Source organism: Squalius cephalus (genome assembly GCF_949319135.1).
Source record: "Squalius cephalus genome assembly, chromosome: 2".
Classification (NCBI taxonomy): Eukaryota; Metazoa; Chordata; class Actinopteri; order Cypriniformes; family Leuciscidae; genus Squalius; species Squalius cephalus.
The window spans coordinates 58,508,497-58,532,546 of NC_137123.1; the positions used below are offsets into that span (position 1 = coordinate 58,508,497).

The 24,050-nt window shown below is 36.5% G+C and overlaps 1 protein-coding gene across 1 annotated transcript in view; it reads right to left on the minus strand.

The window, feature by feature from the left end:
* erbb4a (erb-b2 receptor tyrosine kinase 4a) overlaps nucleotides 1–24,050 on the minus strand; it is a 178,077-nt gene that overhangs the window by 31,456 nt on the left and 122,571 nt on the right. Inside the window, exons 4-13 of the mRNA XM_079856470.1 lie at nucleotides 19,693–19,827; nucleotides 19,038–19,103; nucleotides 14,823–14,941; nucleotides 14,499–14,640; nucleotides 14,184–14,297; nucleotides 12,221–12,347; nucleotides 6,666–6,739; nucleotides 5,926–6,016; nucleotides 4,925–5,124; nucleotides 2,257–2,389 (exon numbers count right to left, since the gene is read on the minus strand). Of these exons, the coding sequence (XP_079712596.1) occupies nucleotides 2,257–2,389; nucleotides 4,925–5,124; nucleotides 5,926–6,016; nucleotides 6,666–6,739; nucleotides 12,221–12,347; nucleotides 14,184–14,297; nucleotides 14,499–14,640; nucleotides 14,823–14,941; nucleotides 19,038–19,103; nucleotides 19,693–19,827 (1,201 nt within the window). The remainder of the gene's footprint in view (nucleotides 1–2,256; nucleotides 2,390–4,924; nucleotides 5,125–5,925; nucleotides 6,017–6,665; nucleotides 6,740–12,220; nucleotides 12,348–14,183; nucleotides 14,298–14,498; nucleotides 14,641–14,822; nucleotides 14,942–19,037; nucleotides 19,104–19,692; nucleotides 19,828–24,050) is intronic.

Consider the following 24,050-nt stretch of genomic DNA (forward strand, 5'->3'; position numbering starts at 1 on the left):
GCGATTAAGTCCAAATCTAGGTCAATTAACTAAACAGACAAGCAAGAAAAGCCATACAAATCAATGAAAGTGGAAACAGCTTAAGGATCTGTCAATGCTACTTTCATCTGTTTCTGCTGTTGATAGTTTCATTGAGACTGTTAGAAAAGAGCAAAGGAAGAAAGCTTGTCGATTAAGACCTTAAAGAAGCATCTAAGATGTGAACAAATCAAACCTCCAGTGAATTAGTGCCAACTCAAAGTCTAAAACTGCAAGTTTTCATCCCACACTAAACATCACCCAGCCAATGCATGTCTCTAGCTGTGATTTGTATTGATTTCTCTTCAAAATAAAAGTATATGTCTAAAAATGTGAAAAATATAAGCGTGCACACACACACACTGTTCTTGCTCTAATGTACACTTGTAGGGTTAGCTTGATTTTACCCTCAATCTGTGATATACTGAAGTAAAACTTAAAGTGCCCCTATTTTGCTATTTTAAAGGCTCCTAATTTTGTTTTGGACATCTCCTACAACAGGTTTACATGCATCAAAAGTAAAAAAAAAAAAAAAAGTTTCATTTGCTCATAATATACATTGCACATCACAACATTTTTCAATGATTCTTAAACAACTCGATGGATGAATCAGTCTCTCTAAATCCTTTCTTTCCAAGAGCCTGCTCTGCTCTGATTGGCCAGACGGCCCAGTCTGTTGTGATTGGTCTACCTCGTAACACGCTCATTACCATAACTGAACTTCAGCCCTGTCCAGTGGCTACCTAAAGCTTAGTGATTGAACTGTAAAGACAGTAACGATGACGTCGATTTTACCTTATCAATCAGAGTGTGAGTCCGATGATGAAACACTGGAAATTTATTCAACCCGAACATCCATCGCAAGGATGACTTGAGCAGGACGTTTCTTAGTGACATGCTACTCAGTTTGAGGTACATTATGAGATGTTGCAGCTGTCATTCCTCATCATCAGCAGTAACAAGTGTTTGTCCATCAACAAACCGATGTGTAACATTATATTTCAAATTTATTGCAGTGCACCATAATAGGGGCATGTTAATATTCAACAATATTACTGACTGTACGGTAAATTCTCTGGATTTACTTTACATTTGTGTTTGAGTATAATTTATATTTAGTTTTACTCTATAAAGTACTGACAACATTTCTTCCAAATCCCAAGTAAAAACATTGACATTTAGAGCATTTATTTGCAGAAAATGACAGCTGGTCAAAATAACAAACACAATGCCGTGTTTTCAGACCTTGATGCAAAGAAAACAAGTTTGTATAAATTTTTTAACAACATGATGCTAATGTTTTAACTTCAGATGAGTCATTTTGCTGTTGGGAGACAAAAAATAAATAAATCAAGCAGCTCGGCTTCGTTTGACAGCTTGTGACCTTGTGTCCTTCCTCTTGATCATTCAAGAGGTTTTCAGTGGGGTTCAGGTGACAGGTCTGGAGTTTGGGCTGGCCATGACAGGGTCTTGATCTGGTGGTCCTCCATCCTGCAGGAAAAACCAATCCTTCGAGTTGGGGAACACTGTCAGAGCCGAAGGAAGCAAGTTTTCTTCCAGAATAGCCTTGTAAGTGGCTTGGGTCAATAAATAAATAAACTGTTTTCTTTGCATTACTTGAGGTCTCAAAACACGGCATTTTCTTATTTTTATTATTATTATTATTTTGACCAGTAGTCATTTTATGCAAATACATGCTCCAAATGACAATATTTTTATTTGAACTTTGGAGGAAATGTTGTCAGTAGTTCATAGAATAAAACAAAAATGTTCATGCTAATCAAACAAATTCATATAAAATAGAAACCATATTTTCTAATTTTGCAGTGGTCTCTTGAGAATTCAAGAATAGCTCTAGGAAAGAAAAAGAAAAAAAATCGAATGAAAGAAACGCATGCATTTGCAAACAATATCTTAGCATTGGACATTTTGCCTGTTCTTTTCAAAGCCTGTTTCCATGTCTCCATGTATTTTTTTCCAGCCTGCCAGAAACGCATGAGAGTCTGCCCATTCCTTTGATTTATAAATAGCATTAAAAGCATTTTGATCCCTTGATCTTGATAGTCTGATCATGATAGTCATACTGGAGATATATCTTTGGAGTCAGCAGCCTATCTGAAAAAAATCTGCTAAGGAAACTGCAATCTAAAGTGGTTTAAGAAATAGACGTTGAAACTTGAAAAGCTGTGTACATAAGCAAAGTGACACCACAAATGATTTGTTTGCACACATACTCACCCATAATATAAGTTACAGGACTTGACACATGTCCTTCCTCGGCTGAAGTATTTGCATGAGAGACACTGTTCTGGGCCAGGACCCCAGCACCCTGCCTCCGAACACAACGGATCACAAACCATCTGCTCTTTAGCTGAAAAAACACAAACACACACAAACATTAAGGGAAATAAAAACACTGCAACTACGTAATTCATTTGGAACTTGGATAGTTCCATCCTGCAAGTGTGGTACTTTTGTAGAACATTTATTATCCATACTTCAGAAAGCATGTCAATTTATTTTACAACAGCTAAAAGGGGAATTATTTAGCTATTAGTTATAGTAGCAATTACTTTTAAAACGCTTGGCAGGTAATGTTTGTAAGTAATAATAATAATAATAATTAAAAAAAGGTATTTTACCATTTAATTTGAGCTATTCTGTGGGCATTTATAAGACATATATATATATATATATATATATATATATATATATATATATATATATATATATATATATATATATATATATATATATATATATATATATATATATATATATAATAAAATGTACAATAATCTTAATTGAAATTAAAATTTAATTGAAGGTCCTGAAACAGACCATTTAAGTTTTTCTCATTTTCAACAATGTCTAAATGTTTCCCAGTTTTAGCAATGTCCACAGAATAACTCAAATGAAATGGTGCATTTTCTATACAGTATGTATTCAAAATGCACAAAGATGTTTTAATTTGTGCATAAACAAATAAATAAATGTGCTCTACTGCAACACCGTGTTACATTGTAATTATACAATTAAGTACTTAGTAATATAAATTAACTACATGTACTTAGGGTTAGGAGTAGTGTTTGGTTAGGGTTAGTTGCATGTAGTCTACATTAAAAAGTTTATGCAGTTAGTACATGTAACAAACACTGTAAATTAAAGTGGTGCCTGGGGATTTTGTAAAGTTCCAAGCAATGTTGATGATCTTTAAGTGGTTAAATATATTTCAAATTCACCAACCACATAAGACAGTTATCCTTGCTCCACAATTGGGTTTGAAAAAACATTGTCCTTCATGGATAAACACATTGTGTGTGTATGTGTGTGTGTATGGGTCTGAGCTGTTGGTCAGTTTGATAGATGGTGTGGAAAAGAGGCTAATGAATGAGCCGGCTAACAGAGCCATTGATCCCTCACGCTACAGACTTATTATCACACTAATTATATCCAGCTTGGCGGTGTGCGCTGGAAATGGCTCTCCGTCTGTTAACATCTTCATTAGCCCCACAAGTTTAACTTTCACAAGTAACATCTTACTTCAATGGCCTATTTCCAGTGTTAGGCTATCTTCAATGATAGACTCAGTTTGTGGTGTAGAGAGTTGTCATTTATTGAACATCTATGGGTTTGTAAGATAAAAAAAAAAAGCTATTATAGGCTACATTAGTGAGATTAACAGTTTTGAGAAGTCCCTTCCAAGACTGCATTTATTTGATAAAAAATACAATAGAAGCAGCAATATTCTGAAATATTATTACAATTTAAAACAAATGTTTGGTAACACTTTAGTTTAGGGTCCAACTCATACTATTAACTAATTGCTTATTAGCATGCATATTTCTAGGATATTTGCTGTTTATTAGTACTTAAAAAAAACATATTAATGCCTAATTATGCATGACCATATTCTACATCCCTTAATCTACCCAATACCTAAACTTAACAACTACGTTACTAATTATTAATAAGAAATAATTAGGAGTTTATTGAGGCAAAAGTCATAGTTTGTAGTTAGTTAACAGCAAGAATTGGACACTAAACTAAATGTGTTTACTTGAATATATTTTTTAAAAACAGTTGAAAACAGTTGCACTGCTAAATATTTTTGCGAAATCATGATATATTTGATACAATCTTTGATGAATATATAAAGCATTTATTTGAAATAGAAATCTTTTTGGAACTTTATAAAGATCTTTACTGTCATTTTTGATCAATATAATGCACCATCTTTCTGACTCCAAACTTTTGAAGAGTAGTGTATATGAATTATATTAACTATGATCAGGGGCGTAGTTTGTGGGGGGGTTAGGGGGGAGATAACCCCCCCAATATTTAAATCTTTGCATTACAACCCCCCCAATATTTATACCATGATCACATGAAAAATATGCAGAATAATTTTTCAACCCCCCCAATGTTCAAACCAAATCTACGCCCTTGACTATGATGTATCGGGTACATAGGAGTCTCATATCTAAAGAATTTTCACTCACACAACATATTTATGTTAACTCAATATCCAGCAGCTTGGCCTGCCTTGAAGAATGAATGTGTGATAAATGCTGTTGTGCGTGTATAAAATAAGTTTTTCGCTGAACTACAAGTGTATGATTCTCTTTTTACTTTATATCAATTACAAAATTCAATAAGACATCATAAGATGCAATTAAACTGGTTGTATTTTAGCAACTAAATTACAGAATCTGATCCTCAATTTTCAGTCAAATTAAAGTCTGTTTTTGAGATTTGCTGGTCTTCGCTGGATATGGAAGCATTTCAAACAAATGCATCGCTATTGCATGCCAAGATTGTTATTCCTGCTTCAAACATCTTATTTAAATCACAGTTACTGAACAGATGGAGGTGTAGATGAGAGCTGCGATTGAACGACACTCACTACACTCTCTGGTGTCCCTGTTGTTCTTGATCAGAGCTCTCTGGGTGCTGGTGCGGAACAGACCGGTCCAGTTCACTGTATTGTAGAAGCAGAGCTGGCTGTTGTTGGTCATGTAGACGTTGCCGGCGCTGATCTCTGTCAAAGACTGGAACTGCAGTGAAGAGATCCAGCGCTGCTTCAGGATCAGCAGAGAAATACCACTGAGAAGAAGACACAGACTGCTTCACTCTTCTTCACATTAATGCAGGATATAATAGAAGATGTCTCTGCTAAATGACAACAATGCTACAATAACTATTTTAAGTGCAACATCCAGAAGGAGTGAACATTTTTCACTTGGATTTAATGTGAAACAAGGGAATTCTTAACGAGGACACTTCTGAATATATTACTAAAAGACGATTTAAATCATTTAGAGTACGAGCAAATCTGTGAAAAAGATTCAGCCCAAACATGAACAGGGAAAGTACACTTGGGACGGCGACACGTACAGTATTTGCCAACCCTCTGAAACTACAAAGGCCTAATAGATTTCAACTAAACTAGTCCAGGAGTGAATTCTGGACATGGTTTTGAGAGTTGGGTGAAGAAAAAAGGCTTTACCCATGGGCAGCATCAATCCACCCATCAGCCACATAACTGTGACACAAAGCAGTCCTTTTATTTATTTAGCACAGGGATTCTAGGCACAGGACTTTATGTACTTGAAGTAACCCCATGTTAAAACCTTTAAAAAATATATGAAATATATGGACTTTGGACCAAACTTGCCTCCCCCTGCCCTAACCTAACAGTCTACGCATACTCTAATGAGAGGTAGTTGACATGAAGTTGCAAAGTTACTTAGTAGAATGTCTGAAGTGGACCATCGAAATAAAGTGACATACATTTTTAACTCCCTTTATATTATTTATCATCATTATAACAAAAAGTTAAGAAAAAGCACACATATGTTCACAACTGTTGTGAATCAAGTGATGATGATGAGCTTTAACTTTTACCTATAAAGAGACCGCCCTCCGATGGTGGCAAGGTTTGAGAAAACGCCAAGATCTGTCATGTTTTCTGGCCAGGACTGGATGTTTAATGAACCTACGAAAACAGAGAACAAAAGAAAAATTTTCAGCTTTTGCTCGTTCAAATTATGCTTTTAAATACCCTGAGTATGAAACAGATAAACAAGTTTGTTACTATGACAGTAGACATCGGCTGAGGATATTGCCACAGGTCCAGTGAGTACAATATTATTATTGTCTGTCTGACAGTAAAATTACCCCATTATTTTGAAATGAAAGTATATTAAGGGAAATGATTGCGCTAATTAAAAGAGCGGTTCCATTACTACTGAGCATCATTTCTTCAGACGCACATTGTTTAAATTATCATTTTGTTGTCGTACTGGGCGAAATGTGTCTAAACTGAGGTACACCGTTGGTGCACAAGAGAGCAGTTTCTTTGTGCACGAGTTTCATTGGGAAAACGTTGCTTTGCTGCTTCACTCCATTAGCTATTTGGCACAATCATAAGAACAAGTTGAAAGTGACAAGAGTCATAGTTCATTCCTTTGAGGCTTTATAAACAAATAAATATTGCACACCACGTAAGGATTTATGACAAAGAATATTCCCCAACACAAAGGATAAAAAGTTAATGTATGAAGAAATAAAGAAAGTTAATGGTTTTCCGCAAGGCTACACAGGTTTAATGGGTTGTGATGTGATGGATGGTGACTGCCGCTCACCTGTGATCTCTCTGACGGTGCGGAATACATTTAACCGATCAGGGTCCAGAGCTCTGATACCATGAAACATGTCCCTATTAAAAATAATTCACAAAACAAGCCAGAAAAGGAGTTATATGTATGTGTACACACGTGCATCTGAGGCCTAAAGGCTGGAATACACTGCATGACTTAAAATCTGATCAGATAAAAAAAATAAAAAAACACTAGGCATCACACATTTACCGACTTTGTAAATGTTTACAGAGAAAAATAGGCATCATAAACAACTTGGGATCATACACTACCAGACTTTGAAATCGTTCTGAACATAAACTCGCACAGAAACGTGTTTGATTGCTAGGAAATGCATGACAGATGCAGAGATGGGAAGTAACGAAGTAGACCTACAAACGTTACCGTACTCGAGTAGATTTTTGGTATAGGTACTTTAAAATGTTGTCAGAAAAATAAATATTGAAGTAGGCTTCTTTCACTTATTACATTTTTACACAAACATCTACTTTCTACCTCTCTACTTTCTACTTTCGTTTTAATCTGTATTTGGTGGCATGGCATGCATCTCTATTAAATCATGAATAGGGGTAAGTCTTGACTGGCAAACGCGATTCAGCTCTCGCGCGACCCGCGCCTCGGCAAAAAGGTTTCTTTCGATCAGTGTAATCAATGCGAGAGACTCCATGGAGTTGAAGCACCCAGGTGGAGCAGCAACACTTCTGGTTTGTTCAGGACTTCAAGTGCAGGTTAGTTTCATCTGTAAATAGGCTATTATAACTTTGTCTTTGTTTAACCCTCTCACCCAGGTCCTACTCGCCCCGCTCTGTGCGGGCCTCGAACCCGGATCTCCGGCGCTCTAACAAGGAGGCTATAAGACTGCAGCCTATTGAGGTCAGAGGAGTAAGCTAAACACCGAGTCCTAACTACACGCGCCGCGACGCGCGATAAAAGGTATATTTTCAGAGTTTTTGTCCTAACCAGCCGCAACGGCGACACGCCACGATTCTATTTTAGAAACAGTTTCTATTTTTCTGCGACGTCGCGCTGGAACAACAAACACAAAGTGTGGCAATGATAATCTCAGGTACTGTTTATGTGTTTATTTAATGTTAAAAGCATGCAATGTGACTTTGAATATAATTTAGTGCTCCAAGCTTTGTAGCCGTGAAAGCAATAATGGATAATTCACCTCAGATCATGAAATTAAACAAATGGAAACAAGAACGTTCAAACTGCGAACAAACAAGTGTATTCTTTAACAAAGATTGTTTTTAGTAACTCAGTAGCCTATGTATTTTTAATAATGTTTAAGGTGTAATATTTAAAGGTCCCATATGGATTATTTTATTATTTTAGAATGTTTCCTGGGGTGCCCTTATAATGTTAGTATGTTTTTTAGATCAAAAGTTGTTATAATTTAGAAATAAAAGGCATATTTCCTAGCCTGATTTTAGCCTCTGATTTGAACGCTCTGTTTGAAGGGGCGTGTCTGCTGTGAGACTTCAGTGTAAATGCCCACTGCTGTGATTGGCTGCTGTGAGACTTCAGTGTAAACGCCCACTGCTGTGATTGGCTCCTGTGAGACTTCAGTGTAAACGCCCACTGCTGTGATTGGCTGACATGCTTGCATATGAAATATTTAGCATTACATGTGGAACTCTCTCGAAAACCTTTACTAGTACAGCTATTATACGTTTTTACTATTACAGCAATCAGGATTAACAAATCGTGAGAAGTTTTTTAAGTATTTAGATCTATTCCTATCACACAAATGCAGTGATGAGCATTGAGCAGATGACAGTCTGTTGATCGCGTGAATGAAGAGCTTATATCATTGCAACGCAGTTTCTGCACTCTCACTAATGATTTCACCAATGCAAACAGTAAGTACAGTAAGAGCTTCGTTGTGCAGCGTAATGCTGCGTTCACACCAAACGCGAATATGCGTGTGGCGCGAGTGATTTCAATGTTAACTCAATGGTAAGACGCGTTTACGCGCGTCTGGAGGTCTTGCGGCGCGAATGAGGCGTTTAGCGCGGCGCGGTAGACGCGAATTCGCCTCATTTCTCGCGTCTAGTTCGCGTGAATGACGCGAATTGAGCGTCTGGCGCATTAAGCGCGAATTGTGCTTTTTGTGCATTCACGCGTTTGACGCGAATTCGCGTCTGCCACCCGAGTTGAACATTTTTAACTTTGGCGTAAATTCGCGCTGCGTTAACCAATCAGGAGCCTGCTTGCTGCTGTCACGTGGTGAAGTGACAGTTTAGAATGTTATTTTATGTTTGGCCTCAATAAATTATTTTGTAATATGACTAAAATGCACAACAAAGCAAATATTTCACATAAAAACTCGATTTCAATATATGAGAGATACTCATTTTGTTTTGAATGCTATTTATAACATATTTATTCTAGATTATATGAAACATTATTAATCTAATGTAAAGACAACAAACACAATTTAGTGTATAAAAACTAAAAAGTCACAGGGCAGGTTTCACTTTTGGAGGCTGGCTCCATTTATTATCAAAACAAAAATAAATGACAGATTAGGTGGGTGCGGGCGAGGGTGAACCTTGCGCCGGGCTGTACAGCGTGGGCTCGTCAGGCAGCGACCACTCGAGGCCGAGGCTTATACGGCCTACGCTGTCCTCGTCAGTGTCCTCACCGTTAGGTCCACCAAACCTACCTCCTGGAGCAAATTGTGAAACTCCTGAAACCCTCCGGAGGGTCTGGTGGACCCAAGTACAGCGATGATGTCCCCTACGCAGCTGTTTCTGCTCTCCAGAGCATATACGAGCGGTGACTCTCTCGATTAATGCTAATGCTAATGCTCGATAAACATCTAAAAAAGATGGCCGCCAACGGGTTTCGAAACTTTCGCCTCCGGATTTCGCCTCAAACGCGCATGACCACTTTGTGGTCATTCGCGCGTCAAGAGCGAAATCGATGCGCGTAAAAACAAAGGTTTGAAGCAAAATTTACGCGCGTCGATTTCGCTCTTGACGCGCGAATGACCACAAAGTGGTCACGCGTATAACAAGACGCGGCAGGCGCGAATTTAGCCGCATATTCGCGTTTGGTGTGAACGCAGCATAACATAACGCAGAACGCAGTTATAACGCATTGATTTCATAACGAGTTTTGGCAAGTGTCCAGATAAACTCACGCTGTGTGATTGACAGCTTGGGCGATTGGAAAGGGATTGTTCTTTGATCGCTTTCTCTATATATATTAATCACAGTTTAAGTAAGATTATTTTCATCCTACTAAGAGAAATGACGTGAAGTTGATCGTTTAGTCACTGGCTTGATTTACTGATTTGATTTACTGATGCATAAACGACTTTGAGAGAAAGATTATCTGTCTGAACTTGAACAATTACACATCAGAAATTCACATTACCCACTGGTTCTTCAGAGGCTCGGATGAAGGAACTAAAAAAATGCTTTTGTGTTCAGTTGTGCATCCAAACACTGAGCAACTGCTATGCTTCGCTCGTTTGCAAGCCATGATGTCTCTCGAGGAAAAAACAATATCGCGCAGCTCATTTTCTCATGGGCGGGCCAAATTCTTTTTGCGGGCAAAGAAGAGAAAGGGGAGGTAACCTTTCCCCTTATGGCGACATAAGGGGAATATTTCTAGATTCGCCGATCTGAGCTTTCATTTTCTCAAAAATACCCAGGGCTTGGTTTACACCCACCAAAACGTCTAGCCACTGGGGGACCATAGGCAGGCTAGGGAAACTCCTATTAAGGTTAAAAAACCTCAAAGTGAAATTTTCATGCAATGGGACCTTTAATAAGGTGTAATATTTGTGAATTTGATTATGCAGCCTACTTATCCATTTTCTTGCAAGTGCCGTCAATATTACGCTCTAGTGCTGTGCACTTGTTGCAAGACTCCTCCCACATGCTGTTCTGATTGGCTGTGGGTTTTGATTGATTTTGATGCATCTGGCAGTCGCGTCGCGTCTAGTGTGTGGACCAAGCGGCAACCTCCCTGTCTCTCTCTTGAAACCAACACGGAAGTGAATTAAACGGCAATTCATCGACTGGCCGCTTGAGGCTGGCTGCAAAAGTGAGTCAAATCTGCATCTCCCCCATGTTGAAATGTCCAACTTTACAGCAGAAAAAAACATGTTTACAGCCTGGAGCAAAAAGTGGCTTTGGTCTATACAGCTAATTTTGCCCTTCATGACAACTGAGAGGGGGGTGAATTTTTTTATAACTCATCCGTTTAAATTATATTAAGCCTTAAATTTCTGCATAGTTTGTCCACTTTTGAGTGACAGGTGGATTCCCGCTGCTGTGGTCATTAGTCATCATTAGCCGTTTGTCTGCTGTCTGTTAGCCGTCACGTTACCTCAGCTCATTGTCTGATTGTAAAAATAAATAAATTCAGGAGTGACGCGCTGCCAAGATGGCGACGGTCGGCCACGCCCACTTTAGGCTTCAAAAACGGTCTTCAGAAATCTACGGGTGACATCACGGACACTACGTCCATATTTTTTTACAGTCTATGGTGTGGACAGACAATTATTTGTCGCTGGAATCTTACTGCGTCGCGTCTGGTTAGGACACGGCACAGCGACTAGCCTACTAGCCGGCCTCCGCTACTCATAGTTAAGCATTAAACTGTTACTGTTAGCACTAGCACCCCATTACTATCATCACTCAAAATACCGTAAAGGACATCATTATTGCAAAGTTACAGTAGTAATTTAGCTGAGAGATATTCACATGTGGTTTTAAAATAGGTTTAGAGGGAGCAAGGGCAGACAACACAACCCTTGCTACACTAACCATAGTTTAACCATGGCATTTGTAGTAAAACTATGGTTATACAAATTGTAATCAATCCGCCAAAAAAACAAAAAAAAAAACAAACATTGTATACATTTACTATAATAAAACCATAGTTAATTTTCGTAAGGGAAAAATATGATTCATGAAAATGCCATAACATGTTCACTATTAGGATTTTTCTATAAATATAGTCATAATGTAGTTAAATTTTTTACATTTATGCAATTTTTTTATATTTATGCAATTTAGGAAATATAGTTTTGTTAAATAGAGAGTATTTAAATTTAAGATCATTTTAAGATAGTCAGGAGGAGTCAAATATTGAGGACAATTTCTTGTTAAATAATTTACTTTTGTATTGTTAATTGTATTTTATTGCAACACTGGTAGATAGCTTCGGTTTCAGTAGCGATGTGTCATATACTACGATATTTATTCTAAAATCGGCTCAAAATATCAAACATGTTTTGATATACTCCTACTAAATGGAAACATAGTCTGAAGCTAAAAAATCTGAGTGTGTGCGAAAATTCGAATGTCTAATGTGAATGTTAATTTAATATTAAATTGTAGGTTTTTTTAAATGCATTTTTAAACATTTAAGTAAAAAACATATTATTATTTATGTTTAGAAAAGAAAAGCCTTGCCAAGAAAAACTTTGCATGTTGGTGTGACAAAGCTTTGCCTGCACTTTTAAAAAGCTTTTAAGTCTAAAGGTTATATATAAGCCATAAATAGATTGGACTTACCCTTTGATGCCAGTGATGAGGAAGATGAGGTTGCCGTTTATCTTGGTGCAATTGACAAACTTCTCAATATTGCTGGAATCTACGGTTTGAGCCGTTTGAAGACTGCCGGTGCCTATACCATCACACACTGAACACCACAAATAACCCATTAACAGCATTTACCATTTACACAACACAACTGAGAGCAAAAACAATTGGAACCTTTGATTACTACTATGGTGAGGACTTTGACAAGTGAAAACCCCTCAAAAGTGTTCTTCTCTGCAGTGTGTTGACAACTAAAACTCGTTCTCATTAACTGAAATAAATAAAGCTGAAATAAAATAAAAGATAAAAATTTGATTAAAAACAAATGAAAACAGAACTAAAATAAAATATGTTGAAGTACTGAAATTGAAATAAAAATAAAGTTAAATAGACATTTAAAAAAAAAAGAAAATGGCGAAAGCACATAACAAAATTACTAAAACTTAAACTGATATAACACCGAAATATAAAAATAAAAGCCAGTTCAAACAATTAATAAATACTAAGTATAAATATAATAAAACAACACTGCTTCTCTGGTTGAAATAACTAATAATAAGTTATGTTATAGCGCCTTTCTGCAAACTCAACTCCGACTGCCCAAAATATGAAGCACGTTAACCATATTCTTAAAAACATGTTGACATACATTTCTCTGTTGTAAAATGAGTTTGGCTTTATCACAATTCACTGAAGAGAGAGAGATATTCAAACATCAATTTCTCCCTCATTGTGAGCTCAATTATGATTAAATGTGAGTCGTATTGATATTGACCCAGTTTGTTGTCTGGGCCCATTATCACTTCTGCTTATTTTGTGGTCACCCCTCATTAATATTTTCTCTATTGAAAGAACAACACACTTTTGTTACAATCATTATATAATTGACCAGTTATGTGTTTACTCTCTATATATTTCAAGGTTTCACATGTACAACAGCACGCCTGCTTTTTAACAAGAGGCTGGTAACAAGTGCTGGTTTGGCTGATCTATGGATAGACTAGAATGTTATTTATGGTTGATCCTGATGGTTAAGATGGTTAAGAAGCCTGGTTGAGACACCATAACACAAGCATCCCATCCTGATGACCAGTATTCAAAGCAACACATGCTGGTACTTTCATTTCAAAGACAGTATGAGAAGGGGGAGATGGAACCAGTGAAAGGAAACTAAATGGGAGAAAAATGGAATGATTAATTTGGCGGATGTCGAAAAAAAAAAGACCAGCTTTTCAGTTAAATAGCCAATTTCTTTTTTGATCATGTTTGTTTACTCTCAAATGTGAATATGGATTGGCTCAGCTTGAAAAATATACATGAACGTTCAAAAGTTTGGGGTCAGAAAGATTTTAATATTTATAAAAACAAATCAATATTCTTATTCCGCAAGGATGCATTTAATTAATCAAAAGTGACATTAGAGAAATGTATAATGTTACAAAAGATTTCATTTCAAATAAATGCTGTTCTTTTGAACTTTCTATTTATTAAAGAATCCTGAAAAAAATGTATCACTGTTTCCACAAAAAAAAAAAAAAAAAAAAAAAATGTTAAGCAGCGTATCCATTTTTAACACTGATAATAGTAAGAAATGTTTCCTGAGCAGAAAATTCTGCATATTAGAATGATTTCAGGTGATTTCAGATATCATATTAGAAAGAAATTACCTTTTTAAATATATTAAAATTGAAAACCATTATTTACATTGTAAAAATATTTCACATCATTTTCACCATGCTTTTGAGCTCGCTTTTTGTAAAGAAAAAGAATCTCACTGACCCAAAGTTGCAAATGGTAGTGTACTGTTTTGTAGTATTATTTGAGCCAAGGAAGCTAATGTACTATTACCTGCTGAGAAAATGGTTGCCTAGGGACATTTTTGTATCATCATGTTCATAATGTCAACATGAGAACAACCTTTATGAATAGCACTGACCTTTCGGACAGATGTCAGTGCACGGGATGCACATCTTGATGTGATTTTCCTCCACTTCCATCTTGTTGCTCGGACAGGCTCTGACACATGAGCTGTGATCCACCACAAAGTTATCTGAGTTCCAGACAACAAAATATTAGAGTATAAATGAGACTGCTGTGCAATGATAGTCTGAGGTGAAAAAAAGATAATATCTCAAAATGGAAATGGAATCAGGCCAAATCACCCATACTTTATGCACATGAAGAGTAGTTACCAAGGGAAAGAGTTTGTTAGTTAAATTAGTAATGCCGTCCTCCAAGAAAGCTAACTTACGTGGGCATTTCTTGACACAGAAAGCTCCAAATGTGTATTTGGCGTTGGGGTTGTGTTCGAGCTGGAAGGTTGTTGGATTGTAGACGAATGGCTGAGGACACTGTGTCACACATGCCCCGCTGTCATTAAAGTTGGTACAAGCCTGAGAACAAAACAAAAAACGAAACAAAAAACAATCATGTACATATGTGTTGGATCGATAAAACATGACTATAATGAAGAGAACAGATTCATTTTCAAACAAAGTGAGCAGGCACTTGTCATTGCCTTTATTACCCTTTTAAATCATGCAGAATCAGGTAAAAAAATAAAGAGTTGACATACAAAGCAGTCTGTGTCTTTGGGTCCGAAACAGCCTCCTGCACATTCACGGTGGCAGCAGTTACTGACGTACGGACCAAAACAGCGTCCATCACACTGCTCTGCACACACCGTCTTTGTCACTGTTTGATTATGAATATAGATAGAGGACGAATGAGAATAAATAGTTTTCTATAAAAAAAAAAAAAAAAAAAACTATACCAAAGGCCAATAAGCATGCAATCAACCAATCAACCAATCAATCAATCAATCAATCAATCAATCAATCAATCAATCAATCAATCAATCAATCATATATCTGTCATCTATCTATCTATCTATGAATTATATCGGCCAGTTGTAACTTAGAATGAAGAATTATAATACAGTATATAAATAAACATGAATAGCTAACTGCTTTGAATAAAAAAGAACAAATAATTTGAACAATATTTACTCATGATTCACTCAAAATGTACTCACTTTTTAAATCTCAAAATAGTTTATTGCTAATATACTGGCTATTCAAAACATATACTTAGCATAGAAAAGTGTCATACTTGAGAAAAGGCACGCACGCACGCACTACAAGATAACCGGGCCGGGTTTGGGACAAATTCTTCCCTTCTGGCAATCCTAGGTAAAGTGCCGATTATCTTGATGGTTCTACAGATTATTTTATCAGATTTTCCTGTGGTGTGATGTGTGTTAAGAGTGACTGAATCATTGAAAAAGCACGCCGGGGGTTGCACCGATCTTAAATTGTAAATATCCAACATGTTGAATATATTTACGATCCGAAATCCACACGCATGCACCCTGTATATTGTAGTGTGGAACAAAAGGATACAAAATCAGGAAACGAGCTGACGGAAGCATTCCACGACTTCATTCAAATCTTTTTCTTTTTTTTCTCCTGTGAATTTTCTGTACAAGCAGTCCAAACACTGTTATCATCGACTATTTATTCTTGCCCATTGTCCGCCATGTTTGATAAAGGATTTTGTGTGATTTTTTTTTTATGCATTTGGCAGACGCTTTTATCCAAAGCGACTTAAATTGCATTTCAAGGTACACATTTACATTCTTATCAGTTCTTGCTTTCCCTGGGAATCGAACCCATGACCTTGGCGTTGCAAGCGCCAACACTCTACTATTTTACTTGTTTTTTACTTGACTCTACTTGTTTGTGAATGGAATGTAGTGGGTGTTGTGGTTGTGCTGTCTAGTTCACAATCACAACCCTCCACACACTATGGGGGGACAAAAAACTGTTTAATCTATTATTATTGTTTTTTATCATGTTTTTGGGCTCTTACATTTCGAAAATCTGATAAGATTTAAAAAAATCTTTTACTGGAGGCCAGCCTTTACATGTTTGGTTTATATTCATACCAATGCACTCTTTCTTACAGCTGAAGTAGTTAAGAGAGGTAGTGTGCAAAACCAAAACAGACATTGTCAAATAACAAGTTTGTCACTCTGTCTTATTAGACATCAAACTCCATGACTTTAAATACTTCACGGCGTCTGCAGCAGTCTGAAATGTCTTGTGCTGTTAAAGTGCATCACTGTGACACCCAGAAGAGAATATGATCACTGTCTCTCTCTGTCCTTCTTTTTGTCACTCTTGTATTAAGCTCTAATTACCACCCACACTATGAGCTGTATCACCAGCAGGTTCCAGACAGAGGAGATACCCTGATAACCCTCCAACCTATTGATTATCACAGCTACCGGCCCAGAGGCTCAAACTGACAATACCAGACGGCAGACTTTTGCCTTTTATTAGAAATGGTGTCAGAAATGAAAATTCATAACTTCAGAACCACGTTGAAAAACAAAGAAAAATAAAGAAAAGAAAAAAACCCTCTGATTACATATGAGACAGGAGGCACATACTGCAGCCGCAAACAATCAAATGGAAAAATCTGTCTGGAAACAACAGTCAATTAAATAAATAACTAGCATTCAAAAGTGCTTCTTAATGCTCAAAATATTAATAATGATACTTTGATCAATCATTCCCAGAGGAATGTGTGAGGTCTCAATTGTTGACAGTTCATCTGTAAATCAACTTCAATTTCACTCTGTTTGTCACACAAAGCTAGTATTGGCTTTTATAAATAAATAAAAAGTATTTATAATGCATGCAGTCATGAAGACTTATTATGGTAATTGTATGATATGTTTACAGCTATGCTTACCAATTTGTTTGTCTTTAAAAGGAACAATCAGGGATGAAGCAAGTATTGGCTTTTATATATATATATAAAAAAAAACTATGTATAATGCATGCAGTCATGAAGACTTATTATGGTAATTGTATGATATGTTTACAGCTATGCTTACTTACCAATTTGTTTGTCTATAAGGAACAATCAGCGATGAAGTAAAAAAAAATAAAAAAATTCTCCTGGGCTATTAAAGGATTAGTTCACTTTCAAAAAATGTTTTGCTGATAATTTACTCACCCTGATGTCATCCAAGATATCCATGTCTTTCTTTCTTCAGTCGAAAAGAAATTAAGGTTTTTGAGGAAAACATTCCAGGATTTTTCTACACAGAATGGACTTCAATTGCAACCAACTATATCAATGTTCAAAGAAGGTTCAAATGTCCATCTCAATGCAGCTTCAAAGTCTCGACACGATCCCAGTTGAGAAATATGGGTCTTATCTAGCGAAACGATCGGTCATTTTCAAAAAAAAAAAAAAAGAAATATATATACAGGTGCTGGTCATATAATTAGAATATCATCAAAAAGTTGATTTATTTCAGTAATTCCGTTAAAAAAGTGAAACTTGTATATTATATAGACTCATTACATGCAAAGTGAGATATCTCAAGCCTTTATTTGTTATAATTTTGATGATTATGGCTTACAGCTTGTGAAAACCACAAAATCAAAATCTCAGAAAATTAGAATATTACATGAAATCACACAGTAATTACACAGTGATACCGTGGTCATTGAAGCAGGTTTTGGTTCTTTTGGCAGTGTGGGCAGGTGCAAATCCTGCTGGAAAATGAAGGAAGCATGAAGTGCTCTGAAAATGTCCTGGTAGACGGCTGCGTTGACTCTGGATTTAATAAAGCACAGTGGACCAAAGTCCTCTTTTCTGATGAGAGCAAATTTTGCATCTCATTTGGAAACCAAGGTCCCAGAGTCTGGAGGAAGAATGGAGAGGCACACAATCCAAGATGCTTGAAGTCCAGTGTGAAGTTTCCACAGTCTGTGTTGGTTTGGGGAGCCATGTCATCGGCTGGTGTTGGTCCACTGTGCTGTCCACTCAACGCAGCCGTCTACCAGGACATTTCCAGAGCACTTCATGCTTCCTTCAGCAGACAAGCTTTATGGAGATGCTTCCTTCATTTTCCAGCAGGATTTGCACCTGCCCACACTGCCAAAAGAACCAACACCTGGTTCAATGACCATGGTATCACTGTGTAATTACTGTGTGATTTCATGTAATATTCTAATTTTCTGAGATTTTGATTTTGTGGTTTTCACAAGCTGTAAGCCATAATCATCAAAATTATAACAAATAAAGGCTTGAGATATCTCACTTTGCATGTAATGAGTCTATATAATATACAAGTTTCACTTTTTTAATGGAATTACTGAAATAAATCAACTTTTTGATGATATTCTAATTATATGACCAGCACCTGTATATATACTTTTTAACCACAAATGCTCATTGTGTACATCTCTGAGATGTGCCACGCATTGCGTCATAATGTTTTGACTGAAGAAAGAAAGACATGGATATCTTGGATGACATGGGGGTGAGTAAATTATGAGCAAAACATTTTTTGAAAATGAACTAATCCTTTAATTCTCAGGGGTCGACGAACGCATGCGTTCTTGTAGTATTTTTTAATTTTTTTTTTTTACAGCAGTAAAATCGACTTAAAATACTCTATCATTTATGATCATACAGATGCATCATTCGAAACTGTAAAGGGTCTACTTTTTCTACTTCAGAATTGTAAACATGTGCATGTTGCTGACATTTTATTATCGTAGCCCAGTTTGTGCTGAATAATCAGACTTTAGCCATTTATACGCAGCTTAAAATAGCACAAATGTCAGGGCATGTCAAAACTTCTCAAAACCCCAGAGAGTTAAATGGCAATTTCAATTCTTAAAAGTGCTAAATAATCATTAAAGTGTGGAAGAGACAATGCGGCTGTGGTATATTGTGGACGTAGATGGGATGGATAAAAACTCACAGCTTTGGCACTGGTCTTCCTGGTGACCCCAGCAACGTCCATTACAAGATCTGTGACACCGTCTGCCTGCGGAAATAACCCAGAATAATCACACATGACCTTTTGTGTTCGGTATAAAACTAATCGTTCAGATGTATCAACAAAGATCATTTATAAATAGTTCAGACACTAGATTTGAAATTGAATTGTATTTGTCTGAACCAGTAACATTTATACCACATCTTGTATTTTACTGGTATTAAATGTATTCAACCATCCTCAGAATTGTACTACTGACAGCTGTTTTTTTGTTTTTTTCTGCACAGACTAGTTCCCTATTGTAGATGTTACAGTTTTCGAATTGAGTTTGAAAGACCTTGATTAATATTCATGGAATAAATTATTGGAAAATTAACTGTTACAATTACAATGTGTAGAAGAGGGTAAAAACAGAAAGGCCACCTGCTCCATCTTCAGGGTTTTCATTCTAATAACATTTTATTTTTTTAATTATAATAATTATAACAGCAATAATAATAATAATAATAATACTTTATAATAAAAAATATAATAATAATAAAAATTGTTAGTCATAAAAAGCCATGAAGTTAATCTTATGTTTTGATGATATGAACGGCTATTAAAGTTTGTCAAATCTTCTTCATGAGGAACTCACATGTGTTGCCACTGTTGTTGGAAGGAACCACCAGAAGTTCAGAACGCGGGTTCTTGATGATGTCATTCCAGTGGATGGTGTCAGCATGGCACAGGAACTTGTTCTGATCCACGTACACCCCTCCATTCAGGATTTCTGGAAAAAATTTTTAGAATATAAGCTTATTATAATAAGAATATTAGCTGAAGGAGCTGAAAAAATACTTGGATTATTACATTATTATTTGAGTTCATTTTGTGAAATATTATGGTTGAAAAGTGTGCTTGACTGTGCTATTTTTCTTCAACATATATGGCACTTGGTTTTATATTATTATGAATAAACAATTATATATATATATATATATATATATATATATATATATATATACAGTATATATATATATATACAGTATATATATATATATATATTAAGTGTCACTTAACTGTTCAATTAGTTTTTGGGTCTTAGTAGCAGTCAGATAACCAAGAAATTATTAACATAAACCACTGTTTACATTTGTCAACTAAAACTACTAAAAATAATTTTCTTTAAAATAAATGAAATAAAATATAAATATTAAATGAAAAATTTAAACTAAATCTTGGTTTGCCTGGATTAAAAATGTTATCTGTACAAATTTTTTTTTAATTATTTACGTACTAAAATTACTAAAACTAAAATGAAATCAAGCATTGAACTATTGAAATATTGAATAGAAATTACAAAAACACATAACAAAATTACTTAAACTGAAAAAAAGAACTAATTCAAAATATTGTTAAATACTATAATAGTATATAAACTAGTTTATTAAATAACACTGATACAAAGGACCATGTTTCCATCATGCTGTACTCCACTCCATTCCTAAGCTGACAGAGCAATTCACACTGATACTGTCTGTGCGTGTCGTTCATTGATTTCAGCTTTTCTCTACACAGCAGCATACACTTATAATCTCAAAAGTTTCTGTTATCCTGGAAAGTATCTATATCAGGGTTCCCTGCACCATTTAGCTGGTTGGAAAATGTCACGCTGTTTGTGATGAGCATGTGAGTATGACATGCAGAGATAAGCGTCCAGACAGTTCAATTTATCAGTCTCATGCTCAGTAATTAATACAAATATTTTTTTGGGCATCTCATTTTGACGTCCTCTACCATAAACGCCTTCAGCCTTTATCAAGATCAGCCTGTGGTCCATGACTGTCTCTCTGGTTCCAGGCTCCATTCTGAGAGTGTGAAAAGGTGTGTCAGACACCTTGCATGGTTGGCTGATTGTATTGTACTGTGCTATACAAACACAATGAATGAGTCTGGATGAGTACCAAGTCTGATTTCTTTCCAAACACACATACTAGCGGGTTTCTAAGATATTCTATTTGGCTTGGGATCCTTTTTCAGTCTAAGGTAATGTTTTTGTTGTTGTTTATCTATTTTGTTTTTGGCCATTTTGTGGTCTGCCAGTTAAAAAAAAAAAAAAAAATCATAATGCTGATATCAATTTATTAGTAATATTTTATGTTATTATTTTATTTACCTTCAAATTCAGTGTAGGGACCCTGTGTTAAACGTCCAGAAATACACTATTAGCTTCCATACTGGCTTCCTCGTAACCAGACCAACATCTCCTAGTCCATTCAAACTGAAGCAGGGTTTATGTGTATTAACATTTTCCCCGCCATTGACGGAATTTTCCGGCTTTCCGTGTTTTCACTGTCACTGCGTCCGAAATCGTATACTTCCCTACTACACTCACCTAAAGGATTATTAGGAACACCTGTTCAATTTCTCATTAATGCAATTATCTAATCAACCAAACACATGGCAGTTGCTTCAATGCATTTAGGGGTGTGGTCCTGGTCAAGACAATCTCCTGAACTCCAAACTGAATGTCAGAATGGGAAAGAAAGGTGATTTAAGCAATTTTGAGCGTGGCATGGTTGTTGGTGCCAGACGGGCCGGTCTGAGTATTTCACAATCTGCTCAGTTACTGGGATTTTCACGCACAACCATTTCTAGGGTTTACAGAGAATGGTGTGAAAAGGGAAAAACATCCAGTATGCCGCAGTCCTGTGGGCGAAAATGCCTTGTTGATGCTAGAGGTCAGAGGAGAATGGGCCGACTGATTCAAGCTGATAGAAGAGCAACTTTGACTGAAATAACCACTCGTTACAACCGAGGTATGCAGCAAAGCATTTGTGAAGCCACAACACGCACAACCTTGAGGCGGATGGGCTACAACAGCAGAAGACCCCACCGGGTACCACTCATCTCCACTACAAATAGGAAAAAGAGGCTACAATTTGCACGAGCTCACCAAAATTGGACAGTTGAAGACTGGAAAAATGTTGCCTGGTCTGATGAGTCTCGATTTCTGTTGAGACATTCAGATGGTAGAGTCAGAATTTGGCATAAACAGAATGAGAACATGGATCCATCATGCCTTGTTACCACTGTGCAGGCTGGTGGTGGTGGTGTAATGGTGTGGGGGATGTTTTCTTGGCACACTTTAGGCCCCTTAGTGCCAATTGGGCATCGTTTAAATGCCACGGCCTACCTGAGCATTGTTTCTGACCATGTCCATCCCTTTATGACCACCATGTACCCATCCTCTGATGGCTACTTCCAGCAGGATAATGCACCATGTCACAAAGCTCGAATCATTTCAAATTGGTTTCTTGAACATGACAATGAGTTCACTGTACTAAAATGGCCCCCACAGTCACCAGATCTCAACCCAATAGAGCATCTTTGGGATGTGGTGGAACGGGAGCTTCGTGCCCTGGATGTGCATCCCACAAATCTCCATCAACTGCAAGATGCTATCCTATCAATATGGGCCAACATTTCTAAAGAATGCTTTCAGCACCTTGTTGAATCAATGCCACGTATAATTAAGGCAGTTCTGAAGGCGAAAGGGGGTCAAACACAGTATTAGTATGGTGTTCCTAATAATCCTTTAGGTGAAGTGTATATACTATGCGAAAAACAGTATGTCTGAAAACGTAGTTAAAAAACAGTAGGCGAAAAGTCCCTGGATGGCCTACTACTTATTACTACTACTTATGGCCACTAAGATTCTGAAGTGTGCAATCGATGGATACATTACTATCCCATGAGGCCTTGGGAGAGGATTTATGAATGGCAGTGAAGTGATGCAACTGACGCTGGTATAGGTCACATGACAGTAACAACATGGGGGATGTAGTACGTCCATTCTACACATATTCATACTATAAAAAAAACGTACTTTTTTAACGGGTGCAAAGTAAGTTCAAATGTAGTACCTACTCAGACAGAACGCAATTTCAGACGCATCATGTTATACGGTAGGGGGTGCTATTAGGCATCTTCTGAAAGAGTACATCTCCGTATCAAAACACAGGCGAAAGGGAAGCAGAAACAAGCAATAAAAGCATTGCTTATGCACATGTAAAACAATGCGCTCATCAATTAATGTTATACATAATATGTTCAGATATAAGATCGGGTCTCCTCTTTGACAACAATAACTAAATTAAAATTGCATCACTTATGTGGAGTGCAGAAGGAAAGATCTTAAAGACACATTATATATAAAACCTGCAAATGGACTGAGATTACAAGCTTGAGCTCTTGCTTTAGGGTCAGGGATTTTTCTCTCATTATTTTCTCTGTGCAGCTAATATGAATTATACCTCAGATTAGAAAGATGTTTGCTATTGCTTTTCTAAGCAATCAGACATGATTTATTCCTCCTGCATGATAAAACAAACAGAAAATAATCCAATAGATTTACAGTGAAAGAGGGACTCAAGACATGTAATCTAGAGATCATATAGTAATTACGAATTACGTTAATTCCAAAATGGCGTGAACACACCTTTAGTGGTGAGTTTTGCACAACTTACAATTTCTTTAAAAATGAATAACAAATATATACTATATTCTTTTTTATTATTAAATTCTGCAGAATTACAGTTAGAATTGACTAATTTACTCACTTTCGTGTTATTTACTGACAGTGTTTAATCATAATATATGCTTAGCTTTTTTTGTAGATTACATTATGATAATGAATAATAAATCGAGATACCCCCCCCCACTACGACCCACCTATCTACCTACCTACCTACCTACCTTTCCAGTTAATGTAACAGATACTATCCTTCTTAGCCTAAAAGAGCTCAAATTTGTCACTACATAAAACTCTAAGAGAAATCCCAGTGTTTTCCATTAGTTTCTTTGACAGCAGTGGAGAGATTGTTTTGCATGACAAATGTGAGCATATCTGAGAGCGCAGACTGTGTGGAGGAGGGCCTCCTCATGGATATCCGTAATTGTGTTGAAGCCTTCTGATTAAATTTCAGCCATCTTAAATGTTATTGCTTCACA